We start from the raw sequence: 17492 nt of genomic DNA on the forward strand, positions 1-17492 counted from the left end.
CAAAATCGTCACAATTAAAAGAACCAAAGATTTAAACTACTTCAGTCTGTGTGCACTGAATTTATTTAATACACAAGTTTCACAATTTGAGTTGAATTAATGAAATAAATGAACTTTTCCACGACATTCTAAGTTATTGAGATGCACCTGTATATATTAGTGCTGTCAATCGATTAAAAGACAACTAATTAAGTGCACTTTTTGTTTTTCTGAAATTGAGATAAATCGAACATAACATAATAATACAAAAAATAAAAAAAAAAAAAACAATTTCAATTTTCCATTGAATGGAATGTAACCTTCTTCAATCTTTTTACAAAAAATGCTTGCACTTGTCCATTAAATATAATTAAAACTTCTTCAATCTTTTTACAAAAAAAGATGTCATAAAAATTATCCCATGCAACTCATTCTGTATTCCAAGTGTTCTTAAGGCATACGATAGGGTTTGCTGAGAAACAAATCGAAAATGTAATCTATTATTAAGAAAAAATCAGTCATCGGATTTCGTGCATTTGTATCACAGAGCAACAGTTTGCACTGGTGCGCATAGGAAAAGCACACAAGTGGGTCATTTTGAAACATCAAGACAAATGAATTCATGAGATCAAACACGATACTTTCTTCTCAGAGTTTTAATACAGTATATCCGTTCTGAGACAGTCAGGCAGGATTGTACAACCTAGAAAGTGTGCAAAGAGCGCTCCCTCTATAATCACTAAAAGCTGTGGGTGTTTTGAGCGGTGAGTGAACATTTTGGCGCTACCCATAACACAAACAAACAATCAAGCGCTTACCAAATAAGATTCCCCAGAGGGGGGCATGCGAGCGCTACTCCCTGGGGCCCTAAGTGGCCACTTACCTCACTCATATAATAATCCCGGCCCTGGATTTAATATGAAATGATATACAGCACGCACCACTGCATTTGTGCATTGCTACAAGCACAGCATAATGGCAGACAGGACAGGAAAAATTAGTTTTTTACTGACATATGGCTTGACAACATCTCATCTGACCGCAGTTGACTGTTGTTCTACTGAAGCTCCCTCGTCACCTGGACCTTTTCCACGCTTGTTTGTCTTGCGCCTGGCACTAGTTGGAACTGGCAAAGTCGGAGTGCACATCTGAAAGTCTTCCATTTGATGTGGTCGTAAAGATGTTCTGCGTCTAAATAAATGCAATTCTCGTCAAGAAAAAAGAGACAGAAGCAACAGTTGTGAGTGTGGAGCCCTAGCTCCAATCCTGCGTTAATTGCGTTAAATATTTTTAACATTAAACTGAAAAAAATAATCGAATGTGTTAATTTTGATAACACTAATATGTGTGTGTGTGTGTGTGTGTGTGTGTGTGTGTGTGTGTGTGTGTGTGTGTTTATATATATATATACACAGGCAGTATATACTGTATACTATATATATGTGAATGAAATTTCTTGTTGTTCCTTCTTGGATTCTAAACTGGTTATTTTCTCCCATAGTAAGTGAAGAGGAGGTTCATGAGCGTCTGTGCAGCGAGTCTGTGCTTCTCATTCGCCGTGAGGATGTTCTGAAGAGACTGACGCCAGGCATTCATCTATCACAGATCTCAGATCAGCATCCTGATCTGCGCTGGAAAACATTAAATGTGGAGGGTACAGCAGTCTTTAAGTCACACTCTATTTATTTACTGACTTTTTATGTACATTTTAACGCAGATTATCCACATCGAACTAAATTTACACCACAAGTCCTCACAGTGCAGAAGTGTGTGTCATATGCTGTTGACATGTAAATGTCACGTAGATGTCAAGCTAAATACATTGAGCTGTACTCAACTGACCATGAGTTTCTTTTATTTATAGGTCAAGTTAGACAGATGGTCAGCGAGGAAGAGCAGAATGATGAAGACCAGGCTAAGATGACACATCTTGTGATTCCAGCAGCGTACAGCTCTGGAGTGACTTTCTTCGCTCTTAGAGACTCTGATGTTGGGCAAGAGCTTCTCAGCAGCCCAGATCTGCCTCTGCTGTAATTTTAGTCTCATACCTGCTTATGAAATTAACAGTTAATTAAGTTATTCCTGACACGGGATCAGTATTTATCTCTGTTTTTATTCTTGGGATTTTAAATAGATGTTGTCATCCTGCTCTGATTTGTGTTGACAATACTGATTCATTGATTTTTGTGTTTTTTTTGAGACTGTAATGTTTGACAGCATCATGTTTATCAAATAAAAAGGCAATAAATGTACATATTCCTATTCACGTTTTTCTATCAAAACATTACAAAGAGGAAAAGATTGGAACATGTGATGCCTTAATTGTCAACAAACTAATATAACTGCAAATTTTAAACCGCAAATTAAAGTCATTTTGAGTGAGTTGATTTTTTTTTCTTTCGGACAATTAACTTTTGTTAATCAGCTCAAATTAAATATTTGTTAAATACTTTTTATTTTTTTAAATAGTATGCAGTACTATAGAAGCAAGTCTTAATTTTTTATTTTTATTTTTCTAGAAGCTACATATGTTTTGACCTTTAGCGTACTTTAGCATTTGTTTTTTCGTATCTATCTATCTATCTATCTATCTATCTATCTATCCTGTATATATATACATATATATCTCAAGAAGTTTTCAATCATATACATATATCTATCTATCTATCCTGTATATACAAATACAAATATTTAAATTTACATGATACATATTAGAATTCCATACATTTAAAGTCGAATGTCCTAATAGGATCAAATAAGAATCTTCTTCGTATCAATAAAATCCTCAAGAAATTTAAATTTGACTCGTCATCACATAACTACATTTACCATAATTCTCCGCGACCTCTGAGAGGAAGTTGATGAGGGGGGAAACGTCAAACCTTGAAGAGAAAATTAAAAAAAAAAAAATAAATAAATAAATAAATAAAATTCAAATTGCTAAAATATTATATATTTAATTAACAGTTCCCTGTCTGTAATCTTTGAATTTTTAGTGCATTTCCTCTTTGTGGAACGTGTTTGTAAAGTGTAGCGTTAAGAAGAACCATTCACTTCGAGCGAATCGATTCATTCGGACAGTACGCCCCAGTTCAAATGAAATTCTTGTTTAATACTAGTATTTGTCATTCAGTTTTAATTACAGTATACACATTGTATGAAAAAAAATCTGTGTTTATAATCCCACCTCACCTTGCGATTCGATTCAACTAAAACATTAAAAAGAACTGATTAAAAAGAATGAATCATTTTGTGAATCGAACGTCAGCAGCATGTGAATTATCGTGTGCACGTGGTTTCTGGTTTAAAACAAACTGGTCTTCTGTCCATCACGACTTGAACACCACAGGATCCCGAAAGTACATCGCTGGTTCATCACAAATCACGTAAGTCAGCAATTACACTTACTTACTGCACGGTCAAAGAACTTTAGTAACTTAGTTGAATGAAATAATTGGTGATTTCCGTAAAGTTGATCAAACTTACTGTTTTAGCTAACGTTAGCTGATGTTTGCATCTATGTTTCTACCAGGATGTTTGCATGAGGTGTTTGTGCAATGCTGAATGTTTTACACTTTTTACCATGGTTCTGCACGTTTTTGAATATGATACCTTGGTGATCTTGTCTTTATGGTCATATATCATTTTAGTACCAGTTTTGGAATTGATCATAATATTAGGACAAATTAACTTTGATAGTACTTTCGAGTACCATATAAATATTAATATGATAATACATCACAACCGTATCAAAGCACCATAGTACAACCACAGTATTTATTTTATACATGTTGTGTCTGAAACAGGAAAACAAGTTTATGCATGTTAATTGCTCACACTTGGCGCACTTAGGCATTTCAGCACATTGATATAGAGATCTAATGCATTGTTATGTGTACATATATTCAGCATATATACTGCATTTGCTGTTCTGATGATGCACTTACAATCTAATTAAGTTGAAGTCTGTGAGCAGCAATCCCTGAATCTCGTGATGCGAGTCTCTCATGTGCTACTGGTTAACATTCTCACAGTGATTGTGTTTGATTGATTTGATCATCAGTTATCAACATCCACTGTTACTCAACCAGATAAATAGTGTCAGTGGATTTTCAAGCCAAAGTTCAACTAAAAACAGTCCCAGCTGATCCACAGTCTTGTTTACCAAGTTAACTGATGGTGTTTTCAATGAAAATGTAATGCAATAATTTGTTCTCATGCATTAGGATTATTTTTTTTACTTCGTACGCACAGTGTTTCAATGCTTCTATATGTTTTTACAAAGTTAATTGATGGTATTTTTCATGCAAATGTAATGTGGTGGTTTGTGCATACGTATCAAGATTTTTTGCACCTAGTATCATGGCAATGCACAGTGTTGCAATGCTTCTGTACTAGGTGTTCATGCTGCTTGATGCCACTGGATGTTTATGTGTGCTGGGATTTAAAGTCTTACAGCAGCACTGAAAGGTTAATGGCAGCAGATCAAACCGCATCGCTGCATTCTATAGGTTAAGTACTTCATGTATTGAAACCACATCTTTAAAAGAAATAAAAAACAATTTAGCATGCTTGGCATGCAGATAGTGACATTTTGTGAGATAGTCACTAATATATCAGAGATTATCCGGATCAGCCGGTAATTGTGTCCACTGGGACAGTTAACAGAAGCATTAGCTCTGAAAAAATCAGTAGAAAAGTTTTTAATTAAAATGATTTGGTAGCACTTTACAATAAGGTTTCATTAGTTAACATGAACTAGCAATGAAAAATATTTCTAAAACATTTATTAATCTTAATGTTAATTTCTGCATTATTAAAAACAAAAGTTACATCTGTTAATATTTAATAGACCTGAGCTGACAAAAAGCGCAAAAAACTGCCTAGCAACCTCCCAGGACACCCCTAACAACTGCCTAACAACACCTTAACAACTGTTTAGCAACCACATAGCAAAATTTAGTCATTAATCACTTACCCCCATGTTGTTCCAAACCCGTAAAAGCTTTGTTCGTCTAGCAACATCCTAGCATCCACCCAGAACAACCTAGCAACCACTCCCATTTTCTTCAGAAAATACACAAAATCAAATAATAAAAAAAGAAAAGATCATGAAATTAAATAAATCTGTCAGGATGTGTACAACTTGGAATAGATAGAAACATAAAATGTAATTCTTTTGTTTTTTGGAACTACAAGTAAGTTTCAATTGTCATGTTTGTGGAAGAGATGTTAAATGTGGAATTGCCTGTATGTATTTTGGTGTCTGTGATAGAGGTTTGGAGTGATAATGGCGGAGCGGGTGTTGGTCATCGGCAGTGGTGGACGGGAACACGCGCTAGCGTGGAAGTTGGCTCAGTCTCCTCACGTTCAGCAGGTCCTCGTGGCTCCTGGTAACGCCGGAACTGCCAACAGCGGGAAGATCTCCAACTCTGGTGAGAGTGCTAGTCATCCAGCAGACCACAGGAGTTTGTGCAGTGATTACTACTCCACTCTACTCTACTCTAACAATGAGTTATTGATTAATCGATTGCTTACAAAATAAATTTAACAAAAAAAAATACAGGTATGACATTTATGTGAGAATATATTGTTTTATCCATGAACATAAGTCTACAGATCACTTACAGGTTCAATGGCATATACTTCTGCAATTAATAAAACTAAATGAACGATAAGCATTTAAAAAAACACACACTTAATGCACATACAAACTTTTTGCGTTCATGAAGGCATTTGATAATTTATAATATTTTTATCTTTATTTTTTCCAGCGGTGTCTGTGAACAATCACTCAATTTTAGCTCAGTATTGTAAAGATCATAACGTGGGGCTTGTGGTTGTTGGTCCAGAAGTTCCTCTGGCTGCTGGTAGATGTTTGTCATTATCACACTGAAAGTTAACAATCAAAATAGATGATGAAAGGCATGTCTTTATGACATTAATGTATTTATTTTTACATATTATCACAGATAACCCTGATTCATATTTGTGTACAAACGTCTGATGAACACCTGAAATTACCTGATATTACATTTATATTTACATTTAGTCATTTAGCAGTAGAAGCTATCAAATTAACAAAAGAGCAGTAATATATGCTTTGACAAGTCCCGATTAGTAACACAGTACATGTAGCACTAGCAAGTTTTTTTTTTTTTTCTTAAAAGACAAAAACAAAGTCGATAGAAAAGAAGCAGAATAGAGAGTGCAAGTATAAGACAGGCCAATGTTTTTTTTTTTTTCTTCTATAAATAAAAACAAACAAGTAGATAGAATAGATAATACAGGGTTTGAATTTCAGCGCAGGAATACACATAATTCTGCTCATTCCCGCAGTTTCTGTGCTTGTAACGTGGGAAATTCTAGAAAATATTTCAGCATGAAAGACGCTCGGGACAGATGACGGAATGTATCATATCACATAGAGCCACACCTAGTACATAATTAATGTTGTGTTACACCTTATTGTGCTTAAACGGCCAAAATACATACAATGTTATGTCATAATGCCCATTTTGTTTGTTCATGTAAACATTCGATTTATACTAAACATTTTCAGTATATGTGCTATTTAGGGCTGTAACTAATGATTATTTTGATAATCGATTAGTTGCCCGATTATTGACAAAAACACACTGCTCCACATTCTGCCCAATGTCCTTCAAACAAATGTGCCACCTGAATGCTATGAAAACATACAGTGCTTAACAATTTATTAGACCACCTGTCATAATAGGGAAAACACAAATATTTTAGGAATCTGTAAAAAAAAAAAAAAAAAAAATGTACATTTAAAAATGTTATTGTCATTTATTGGGGAAATAAACCGAAACAACTAAAATAGTATTTATTCACATAATAACAAAAATGGCCTCCATTGCCTTTGATAACAGCTTGCATGCTTGCTGGGATTGTTTATGTACTTTTTGACTAATTGTGTATCTGAATTAAAAAAAACAAAAAAACACTTGACTATTTTTTTCTGCCTTTCTTTCATAGATAACAGCAATAATTATATTATAGCATTAGAAGTAGCCTACTACTGTAACTAAAGAGCTTACGCATATTGGAGGACTAACCAATACAGAAAGCTAAAAAATTATTTTGGTAATTATACTGTTACCAATACTGTTAGTTAGTGGCACAAACCTTAAAAAATTGGTTAAAACCCTTACATAAATTTGTTAATCACTGTAGGCAATATAGTTTAAATCTCTAGATCAAAAATTAAAATAATAAAGATAATTAAGACCAATAAAATTACAGTAATGATCTGCAGGAACATGTGTCGCATGCACTTTGATCACAGTCAGTCTCCTCTTACTGTCCTTTCTTTATCCTGTAAAAGCGTCTGACATTTATATTCAGACAATTATACACTGCTGTCCCTTCACTGTTTCTAGTACTCTCATAAATTACTTGCACCGCATGTTGACTTTTAAACATAAATTTAATGTTCAACAACAGATATTTCGGCTCAGTGAATGTTTTTGCGCTGAATAGTGTCTCCCTCTCTACTGTGTTCCGTCTGTTTAACAAGCGTGTTTCAGTAAAGATTTCAACTTAACGCAGACTGTCAGGACGGGCCTTTATGCAAAAATGGAAAGGATCACGTGAATTTGTGATATTTACAGATAAGAATATGACCATTAACTGAAAGTTTTTTTGCGCTGAGGACGCACACACGTATCTGTCAAAGCGACTGACAGGACAAGCCGTTACGCTAATGCATCAGCTTAAAGCTTAAAATAAAGATTTCTCATGTTTTGGGCAGTCTGGATCACATACCTTTCCTGCAGGAGCTCTTTCGGTTTCCTCCACTATTTTTAGATGGATTTTTGTCAGTAGAAATGCAGTATTCAGTGCTGTAATTTGATGCGACCGGCTGAAGTTGGATGTGCACTGTGGGCAGACCCGACTAATCGATAATGAGAATCGTTGTCGATGATTTTCATTATCGATAATAATCGATTTTATTGATTAGTTGTTGCAGCCCTAATGCCATTAAGTGAATGTAAACAGTTGAGAAACAAAACTTATGATTAACAGTATACGTTAGATCTGTACATGAGGTCTTAAAGTGAGCGCAATCTAAATAAACCTGCTGCTATCTGTCATTAATGTTTATTTATACATTGAAGACTAGCTTCTCCCGTTACTGAATGTAACCTCGGTTCCCTGAGAAGAGAACGAGACGTTGTATTAAGCTTTCCTTACGGATCGGTAGAAACACCTTTCTCCTTATCAAAGCGGCTGCGGAGGGAATTTTTCCCTGTTCACTGGCTCGCTCTTGGTGAAAGCTGAGAGTTATCATTTGATTTCTGAATGGTGTTGAAAGCACCTTAGGCACGTAGCCCTTCCTTGGCTTAAGAACAACTTTACAGTCATTAACACCAAAGCTCAGACAGGATTCGTTGACTGAAAGAGCATGTATATCCCCGATTCATTTGATAGAAGTGAGCGCAAGCAGAAGCACTGTCTTGAGAAAGAGAGCACCTTGAGAGAGGCTGATTGTAAAGGGAGGGGCATGTTATGACGTCCAGGACCAAAGTCCAAAGCGGGAACTTAGTTGGGCATGGAGGGTTAAGCCGCCTCATGCTGTGGAGAAATTTAATCACTAGATCATTCTTGCCAACGGACTGCTAGTCAGTATCATTATGGAAAGCTGAAATTGCAGATATACTTTTAGCATGGAAGGCACACGGCTGTCATCTAAGCACTCCTGTAAAAAGGACCGAATGGATGAGATCGAGCAGGTCACTGGATCTATATTCTTTGAGCCACACCATTTAGTGAAAATCCATTTATGAGCATTCAGGCGCTTAGTGGATGGGGCTCTCACTTCAGAAATTGCTGAGGTAATGATGCTGAAGTTGAGCGGCCAGACATGCAAGTCCCACAGCGTTGGGTTGGGGTGCCAGATTAAGCCGTTTGCCTGGGAGAGAAGGTCCCTCCTAACAGGAATAGGCCATGGAGGGCTCGATAACATTTTAAGAAGGTCCGGGAACCAGAGTTGAGTGGGCCATTTGCGACATGCAGAACTGGTTCCTTCTCCTGTCTGATTCTGCACAGTACCTGATGTAGGATGTTTACTGGGGGAAAGCATACTTGTGAGCTCTTGGCCAAGAGTGGACTCAGTCATGAAAAAAAAAATAAAAAAAAAAACCTTGGTCAATGAGTGTTCTATGCTGATGCGAAAAGAACCTCCTCTGTTCATCCGAATACATTCCAGATAATTTCTGCAGTCTGGGAGACACTTTTTGCCTTGATAACATGTCCGCCCCGCAGTTCCGGTTGGCAGGGGTCATGGACCATGCGAATCGACAAGAGCGACTGATCTGCCCATAACAGCAGGCTTGTTGCGAGCGAGAGTGGAGATTGGATACCTCCCTGATGATTTATATAAGCTACCACAGACATGTCCATGTGAACGAGAACATGGATGTGATGAACTTGACCATAAAAACTCTAGAGTGCCAGGTGAACTGCTTTGAGCTCCAGATAGTTTATGTGCCATTTTCTCTACTCAGCTATCCAAATGCCGGATGCTGGGCGGCAGTCCCAGAGGGCTCCCCAGCCTGTGCACGAAGCATCTGTCGTGACAACTTTTCCTTTCGCAAATCTGACCAAGTGGGACACCTTGTGCATAGAGAGCTGTATCAATCAAGGGGTTCATGGTCTCTAAACATCTGTGCATCACTAATACACGCATCGAGCCTACGTGCCAGGCTGATACGGGCACAAGAGTCTTCAGCCATAGTTGAAATGGCCGCATCTGCAGCAGTCCCAAGCAGCACACCTTTGAGGCAGCTGCCATCAGTCCTTGCGCTCTCAACCGCCCCAACCACTTGTATACAAGTTACCAACATTTGGTTTTTGTTTTTTTTTTTTTTTGTTTTTTTTTTTGATATTCAACATTCTGCATTAGCCATTCAACATTCATCATCACGCTGCCATCTTTCTGAAGTCATATTTAACCCCCTGTAATTTGGTTCTGAATCTCAGGTAAAAAGTCATTTTGACTAGGGATTCACCGATCCGATATTCATATCAGGTATGGGCTCTGATACTGGCATTTTTTGTCATATCGGGTATCACTCAGAGAGGGCAGATAATTCTTTGTTACATTTGAAGCCATACAATAGCTTAAAGGGTTAAATTTAGTCATTAATCACTTACCCCCATGTCGTTCCAAACCCGTAAAAACTTTGTTCATCTTTGGAACACAATTTAAGATATTTTGGATGAAAACCGGGAGGTTTGTGACTGTCCCGTAGACTGCCAAGTAAATTACACTGTCAAGGTCCAGAAAAGTATGAAAGACATCGTCGAATAGTCTATCTGCCTCCAACTTTTCTCCGCTGTGGCTGTCAGTCATTCATACTGCCTTTAAACCCTGGTCGCGTTCGGTTACATCAGTCAGCTCGGTAAAGCTTTTTCTAAGATCCTTCTGTATTCTCATTATCATACTTTATTTGTAAATAAATGTCTATGATTTCGCAAAAAGGACTTTATCTTCTTGTCGTAGTTTAATGTTGTTTTGTTAAATGCTACTAGGTGTCTGTGAGAACAAAACACAGGTGTAGAAATGACTATAAATTGTTTTTTAACGCACACCGTAACTGAAATGTAAAACTGTTAAAAGAAAGGCTTAATAACTGTTGAACAGATGTAATACACTACGCATCAATTTCTCTTCCCTTTGTGCTTTGCACTTTTTAATGCAAAACGCTGCATGCTGTGACTCCGTGTTGCTTTAAGCACAACATTCTGCACACTGGATGTGCATATTGTAAGCGCTTTGTGCAGCACTGTATTTGTTTTGTCCTATCGAATCTATCGTATGTTGTTGCCTTATTAAAAAATATGCTATACATTTAAAAGAAATGTAATTTAATTTTATTAATTTATATATTAATAATCTTAAGACCTCTGTGTGGGAGCACTTTAACTTGAGTGAGGACAAGACAAAGGCAAATATGTGATTTGAAACTGGCCTACCACAACAGAACATCAAGTTTGAAAATCACCTGAGTTCTGTAAGTAGTACGCCTATGGTATAATTGTTGGAGTAAAAAAAAAAAAACGAGCTGCTTTTATCTTTATTTTTACACATGATAAAAGCGTGCACTTAATTTGCTTGGAAAATACTTGCGAATATGGCAGTCATAAAAAAAAAAAAAAAAAAAAAAAAAAAAACGTACAGTAGCCCAGCCTAATAATAATTTGTCTATATGTTTTGTATCACTAGTGCAGTGCAGTGTCCCTTCTCGGAGCATGCCGCTTCTGGCTCACACTGTTCATTAGTTATTAAAAGTTTATTCATTCTGAACGTGTCGCGTGTCCATATTGCACCAAAATGCAACACTGCACTCCCTTGGGTCCGCAGCAACACACCCGCCACGCATGAAGTCGATTGGATGAACAGTTCTTGACATAATTAAAATGCAAACAGATAAACGCACAGATATTCCTGTCTTTATTACACCGTGTCTACACTAGACGCGACAAAGCGACCATTGAAAATCATTTGAAATTTATGTCAGTACATCATAAATGATGTTTTATTAACAAGGTTCGGGAGGAGCACGTCAGATAATTAGCCTAATCAACACCGGTGGACCACAATCAGGTAATCAATACCACAGTATAAATACCGCTGACTTACCTCTATCCATTGACGGTTTATCAGCATCCCTCCTCCACCCCAACTCCTCACTTCAAGTTCACTTTACAACTAGACGGGGAAGGGGGGTACTCTAGGTTCGGGCCGTTCCCCGGACAGCACGCCAAATATGCATTTCATACCTCAAGCTAATAATATGTAAGCATGAACTAGTGAAATAGAATGCAGCAGCAGTCTGTGTGCGCCGCTTACAATGACAGCTTAATAGGTTCTATTGTATTTTGTCGCGCCGCGCCGCGCCGCGCCGCTCGCGTCCAGTGTAGTCTGTATTTAGTAGATTGTGAAAGAATGGTTATCAGTTCCACACACAGAGATGTATATATATATTCTAAATTTATTTAAATGGGGGGAAAAAAATATCTGGTGGTGGTGTTTTTTTTTTTTAACTGTTATCGGCCAATACTGAACCCTAGGTATCGAAATCGGTAGCCGAGGTGAAAAAGGTGGATCGGAGCATCCCTAATTTTGACCCCCCCCTCTACAAAATAGCGGATACTCAGTAAAGATACATCCATGGCCTTTAATATTTTGGCTTTTATCACTGTACATGTTTCTCTTTCTTCAGAAAAAAAAATATAGACAAAATCAAAAATTTGAGTGGGGGACCTCTGGTTGAGTTGACATGGAATTATCCTATACATAAATAAAGTAATATTATTAAACAACTTTAGAATAAAATAATTTACAAACGGCTTGATGTTTAGTTAGACTTACCTGCAGCATCTAAAACTTTGCTTGTTAAATGTTAAAATCATTTTCATTTAAATATAACATTTATCATTTGCAATGCAAGTGAATCTAATCTTTTGATAATGATTAGCAGATGTTTGTGCACAAATATGATACTTAAACAGGAGCCATTTCTGGATAATGCTCTCAAGTAGATGTGAATGTGCTATATATATATATATATGTATGTGTAAGTATATATGCTAACCTGTCTCTCAGGTATAGTGGATGACCTTACTGCTGCTGGTGTGACATGTTTCGGCCCGTCTGCAAAGGCGGCACAGCTGGAGGCCAGTAAGAGTTTCTCCAAATCCTTCATGGACCGTCACAACATTCCCACAGCACGCTGGAGCTCCTTCACTGACCCGCAGGACGCCTGCAAATACATTCAAGAGTAAACATCTACTACATGCACTAAATACAGCTCTGGAAAAAATTAAGAGACCACTGCAAAATTATCAGTTTCTCTGGTTTTACTATTAATAGGCATGTGTTTGAGTAGAATAATCATTTTTGTTTTATTTTATAAACTACTGGCAACATGTCTCCCAAATTCCAAATAAACGTATTGTCCTTTAGATCATTTATTTGCAGAAAATGACTACTGGTAAAAATAACAAAAAATATACAGTGTTTTCAGACTTCAAATAATGAAGCGCTCCCAGATCGTCACTGATCCTCCACCAAATTTCACGGTGGGTGTGAAACACTGTGGCTTGTAGGCCTCTCCAAGTCTCCGTCTAACCATTACATCAACAGGTGTTGGGCAAAGCTTAAAATTAGACTCATCAGAGAAGATGACAGTCTTACTCCAATCCTCTATGGTCCAATTCATATGTTTATTTGCAAACCTCAGCCTGGCTTTTCTTTGCTTTACATTGATGAACGGCTTTTTCTAGCTTTGGTTTTCATACTTTTCCTCATTCAATAAGATTTGGTTGAGGTGATCACCCAATCAATCCTTCATTAAGCAGAATGAGGATTGCCTGTGTTGGAATTCAACAGACACTGGAATAGAATGGCTACCATACATGTAGAGATGCTGTTTTAAGAAAAATCTGGAGTGGTCTATTAATTTTTTTCCAGAGCTGTATATGAGGCAAAAGCTTTCTCTGTGACAGCAAATGAATGCAACTTATAATAAATCTAAAGATCTAGATTCCTGAGGGATCATTTTATTTTATTTTTTCAGCGCTGAGTTTCCCGCTCTGGTGGTGAAGGCCAGCGGTCTGGCTGCTGGAAAGGGTGTTGTAGTCGCTCGGGATAAAGATGAGGCCTGTAAAGCCGTTCTGGACATCATGAAGGTCAGTCGCTGTGGCATCAGCGTAGGGTTGGGTACCGAAAAACCGGTGGCAATACCTATGTAACAGGTATGAACCGAACTGAATCAGAAGGCAGATTTTGGTGCCTCTTAAATGCCTGAGCGATTGATTGAAATATTTGTCCTGGTTCTCCGAAATGTACACAAGAAGCATGGGGGTTGCTAGGCTTTTTTTTAGTGGGGCTATAGCTCCATAAACTGCACACAAATTCGCGATCGCCTCAGAGTAAGTCCGCTTAAATTTCATATGAAAACAGCAGCAGACCGGTCTCCTCCCCATCTTTCGGTGCGCTCTTCAATACGCAGACCGCGGCGGAGCATTCTTTATAAAGAATGACCGTACAGTCATTCACAGAACTGATTAAAGACAGTGACAGACAACACTCATTTTAACTAAATATCAGAGTGATTGACAGAGATACAGTAGATACATTATGTGTGGTTTTGTATTAAATAATGACCCAGATTGTGAAATAAATTTATTAGCCTTAGAGTAAGGGAAGCACAACTTGGGAAATGAGAGCATCCAAGGCGTGTGTGAATGCTATGGATTTATTTTAAATATTTTTCACGTCCTTTATTATAATCCATAGGTTTTTTTTTTTTTGGAAGTATCAGTTCAGGCACCGGTACTGTTTTAAAAGGATCGATATGGCACCGGTATCGTAAAAAACCCAATCGATACCCAACCCTACATCAGCGTCTCACTAATGGTTATATTTTCACAGTGGTTCTGTTTGTTTGTCTTTGAAAGAATGAAATGTGTCCTTGAATGTTTCACTGTTCACAAAGTAACTCACTTAGTCAAAGCGCTCCAAACACAGCTCACTGAGGACACGTGCTGGTCAAAAGTAAATAGGTTTTCAGTCAAATCTTGCATTAGAAATCGCTGCTGTTTGAATCCTTAAATATACAGTTTGAATTTTTTCTTAACATTTTGCAGTTTGTGTGCAATAAGTGACACTTTTTGATTATATAAATACATAAAATGTATATTTCACATAAATGATAAAATAAGTATTGTAATTATGCAATTATTCTAATAAAAAATATTTGTAATCATTCAAAAGCTGCTGTTTAAGACTTTCGCTCACCAAGGCTGCATTTGTTTGATCAAAATAATGTCAAAATACTATTACATTTTAATATAGGTGTTTTCTCTGTGAATATATTGTGAAATCTGTGAAACATTTTATTTTTTAAGATTTTTAGATGAATAGAAAGTAAGAATAGAACACATACATTTCTTTGCTGTCACACTTTAATCCATCCTTGCTGAATAAAAGTATTAACATCTTTTTCTTGTTGTTTCAGGATAAGGCGTTTGGTTCTGCTGGTGATACTGTGGTGGTTGAGGAGCAACTGGAAGGAGAGGAAGTCTCTGTAAGTACTTCCTGGTGTTATTGAGCATCCTGGGTAATCAGATCACCCTAAGCCTCTCATCTGTTCTCAGTGTCTGTGCTTCAGTGACGGCATCACAGTGTCACCGATGCCACCGGCACAAGATCACAAGCGTCTGCTGGATGGAGACCAGGGTCCAAACACGGGCGGGATGGGCGCGTACTGCCCCACACCACAGGTCAACAGATCCCCATATATCTCATGGATAATTACAAGATACTCTTCAGAGAATACTAATACTAATAATAATAATAAAATCGATTTCATAGGGCCCTGTATTTTGATGATGTTATTAAAGTGTGAATGATGTCTGTGAGTGAAGGTGTCAGAGGACGTGCTGCAGGAGATCAAGAGGTCTGTTCTGCAGAAGACTGTGGATGGCATGAGAGCGGAGGGAACACCATACGTGGGTGAGTTTGACCAACAGGCACTACTAGCACCATTAACCTCAGTTTAATCTTATAAAGCCTGCAGTATCATATTTGATACGCCTCTAAATGATCAACATGATCTGTCTTTGCTGTTGCACACAGTCTGCTACATGGCTTCTGTCGTCTGATTGGTAGTTTAGATTTTTTATTTTTTTTTTGCAAGTAAAAGGGCTTTTAGTATAATTGTACAAACATCCACTTTCAACTCGTGCATCATGTGTATTTTGCTGTGAAATCTGATTTTTAAAAAGTGAACAAATAACTAATATTGTTAGAAATACTTACTAGACTGAAGCAGCTTAGCTTTACTTGATTATATGTGTGTGTGTATATATATATATATATATATATATATATATATATATATATATATATATATATATATATAATAATTATTATTATTATTTTTTTTTTTAAATCGGTGAGTATCAATTATGATCAGCAGGCTTTTGAGGATCATTTGTTTCAAGAACCTTTACTTTCACAGTTTTGCACTTGATGCGTGGGGACATAAATGATTTGGTGCCACATTCAAGTCATCACCGGTGTGGAAATGCTATGACGTTTCGAGAAACAATGAAAAAATCGCTATTTGTCGTGTATGTTTTGCATGATGATATGACAAATGGATGGTTCAGTTGGATGGCTGTACGGGAACCGGAGTTGATCGCGGCCACTCTAGTCAATGCTTGTGTTTATAACGGCCAGCCGTGGCACATTTCTGAAGCGGCTCTCCTCGCTGCTTGGTTAAAATAGTCTTTTGTGAGTTGGCACAGCATGGAGCATGGAACAAAACCGGTAACATAATACGATGAACAAGGGGTGCTTTTAAATGAACATTTATTAATTAAACAAAATATCTTCTTTGGCCATATTAGCCTACTCAATAGCATTTACACAGGGTTTACTACTTTCAAACTTTATCAGAAATGTCACCATTTCTGTCACTGCAACTTCCCAATCAGACGAACACACACACAAAATCGTCTGCCTCATGAATAATAATAATTATATATATATATATGTATATATGTATATATATGTATGTATATGTATTTGTAAAAAAAAATAGTATTTGCTTCATTTATAAATTATTTTATCCACCCGCAAATAAATAAATGTATGGTAAACACATCCCACAGCACAACCACCTGAGCCCAACTTCAGTCTAGTCAACACCTTAACTTTACCTGCGTTTATAGCCGTTGCCATAGCCAGCTGATAAACAAAAACAGACCGGAAGTTACCTTCGGTCTATGCGCATGCGCCCGATGAAACAGTCTGTATAAAGCTTGAAGCATCAGAATCCGCATCGGTATTGGCTGATCACCATGACAAGAAATCGTTAGTCAGAATATCGGCTGCAAAAATCCTGATCGGAGCATCACTATTAATAACACTTTTTAACATCAAGCACACCCTGTGCTTTATTTTCTCATTCATGCATGTTTCTTATCCATTCTCTAAATTGGCTATAGCTTTAAGCAGTCCTGCACTGTGCAGGTATATAAAGTTTGGTGTGGCCAGTGTTTATGCAGGGAGCTGAAGCAGAGCGCTGCACACAAACTGACTTGCTGCCACACGTCGATGCAACCCAGGGAACATGGTTCTAATTAAAACGGTGGCATTGTTAAAGTCCCGGTACTAGTAAAATCAGGAATTCTATAGTTTTTAAAAGCAAATTATTGCGATACCTTTTTAGTACCGGTATATCGTGCAACACTACTTGTGACATCACATGCTGCCTCAGATCCTAATTGATTTACATTACATACATCAGTATTTAATCTTACATTTTGTCCATATAAATATCAGCATCTACACCAAATTGCATATTTTTGCTCACTTTGAGCAACTGAGCTGTTTTTTTCCTAGATATACTCACTATATGAGCCATAAAAGCCTGATGTATTAAATATCAACAAAAACAGTTTTTTTTTTG

The 17492-nt window shown here is 37.2% G+C and overlaps 1 protein-coding gene across 2 annotated transcripts in view; it reads left to right on the forward strand.

Annotated features, from left to right (window-relative positions):
- gart (phosphoribosylglycinamide formyltransferase) overlaps positions 1-17492 on the forward strand; it is a 153981-nt gene that overhangs the window by 111976 nt on the left and 24513 nt on the right. The window contains exons 1-8 of one of the 2 annotated variants that reach the window (XM_042748419.1): positions 3220-3365; positions 5255-5414; positions 5754-5849; positions 12617-12791; positions 13590-13701; positions 15033-15101; positions 15172-15297; positions 15442-15529. In XM_042748419.1, the coding sequence (XP_042604353.1) occupies positions 5270-5414; positions 5754-5849; positions 12617-12791; positions 13590-13701; positions 15033-15101; positions 15172-15297; positions 15442-15529 (811 nt within the window). In that variant the 5' untranslated portion in view covers positions 3220-3365; positions 5255-5269. Of the gene's footprint in view, positions 1-3219; positions 3366-5254; positions 5415-5753; positions 5850-12616; positions 12792-13589; positions 13702-15032; positions 15102-15171; positions 15298-15441; positions 15530-17492 lie in introns of those variants that run through there. The other variant, XM_042748472.1, reaches the window with a different exon arrangement.

Source organism: Cyprinus carpio, chromosome A1 (genome assembly GCF_018340385.1).
Source record: "Cyprinus carpio isolate SPL01 chromosome A1, ASM1834038v1, whole genome shotgun sequence".
NCBI lineage: Eukaryota > Metazoa > Chordata > Actinopteri > Cypriniformes > Cyprinidae > Cyprinus > Cyprinus carpio.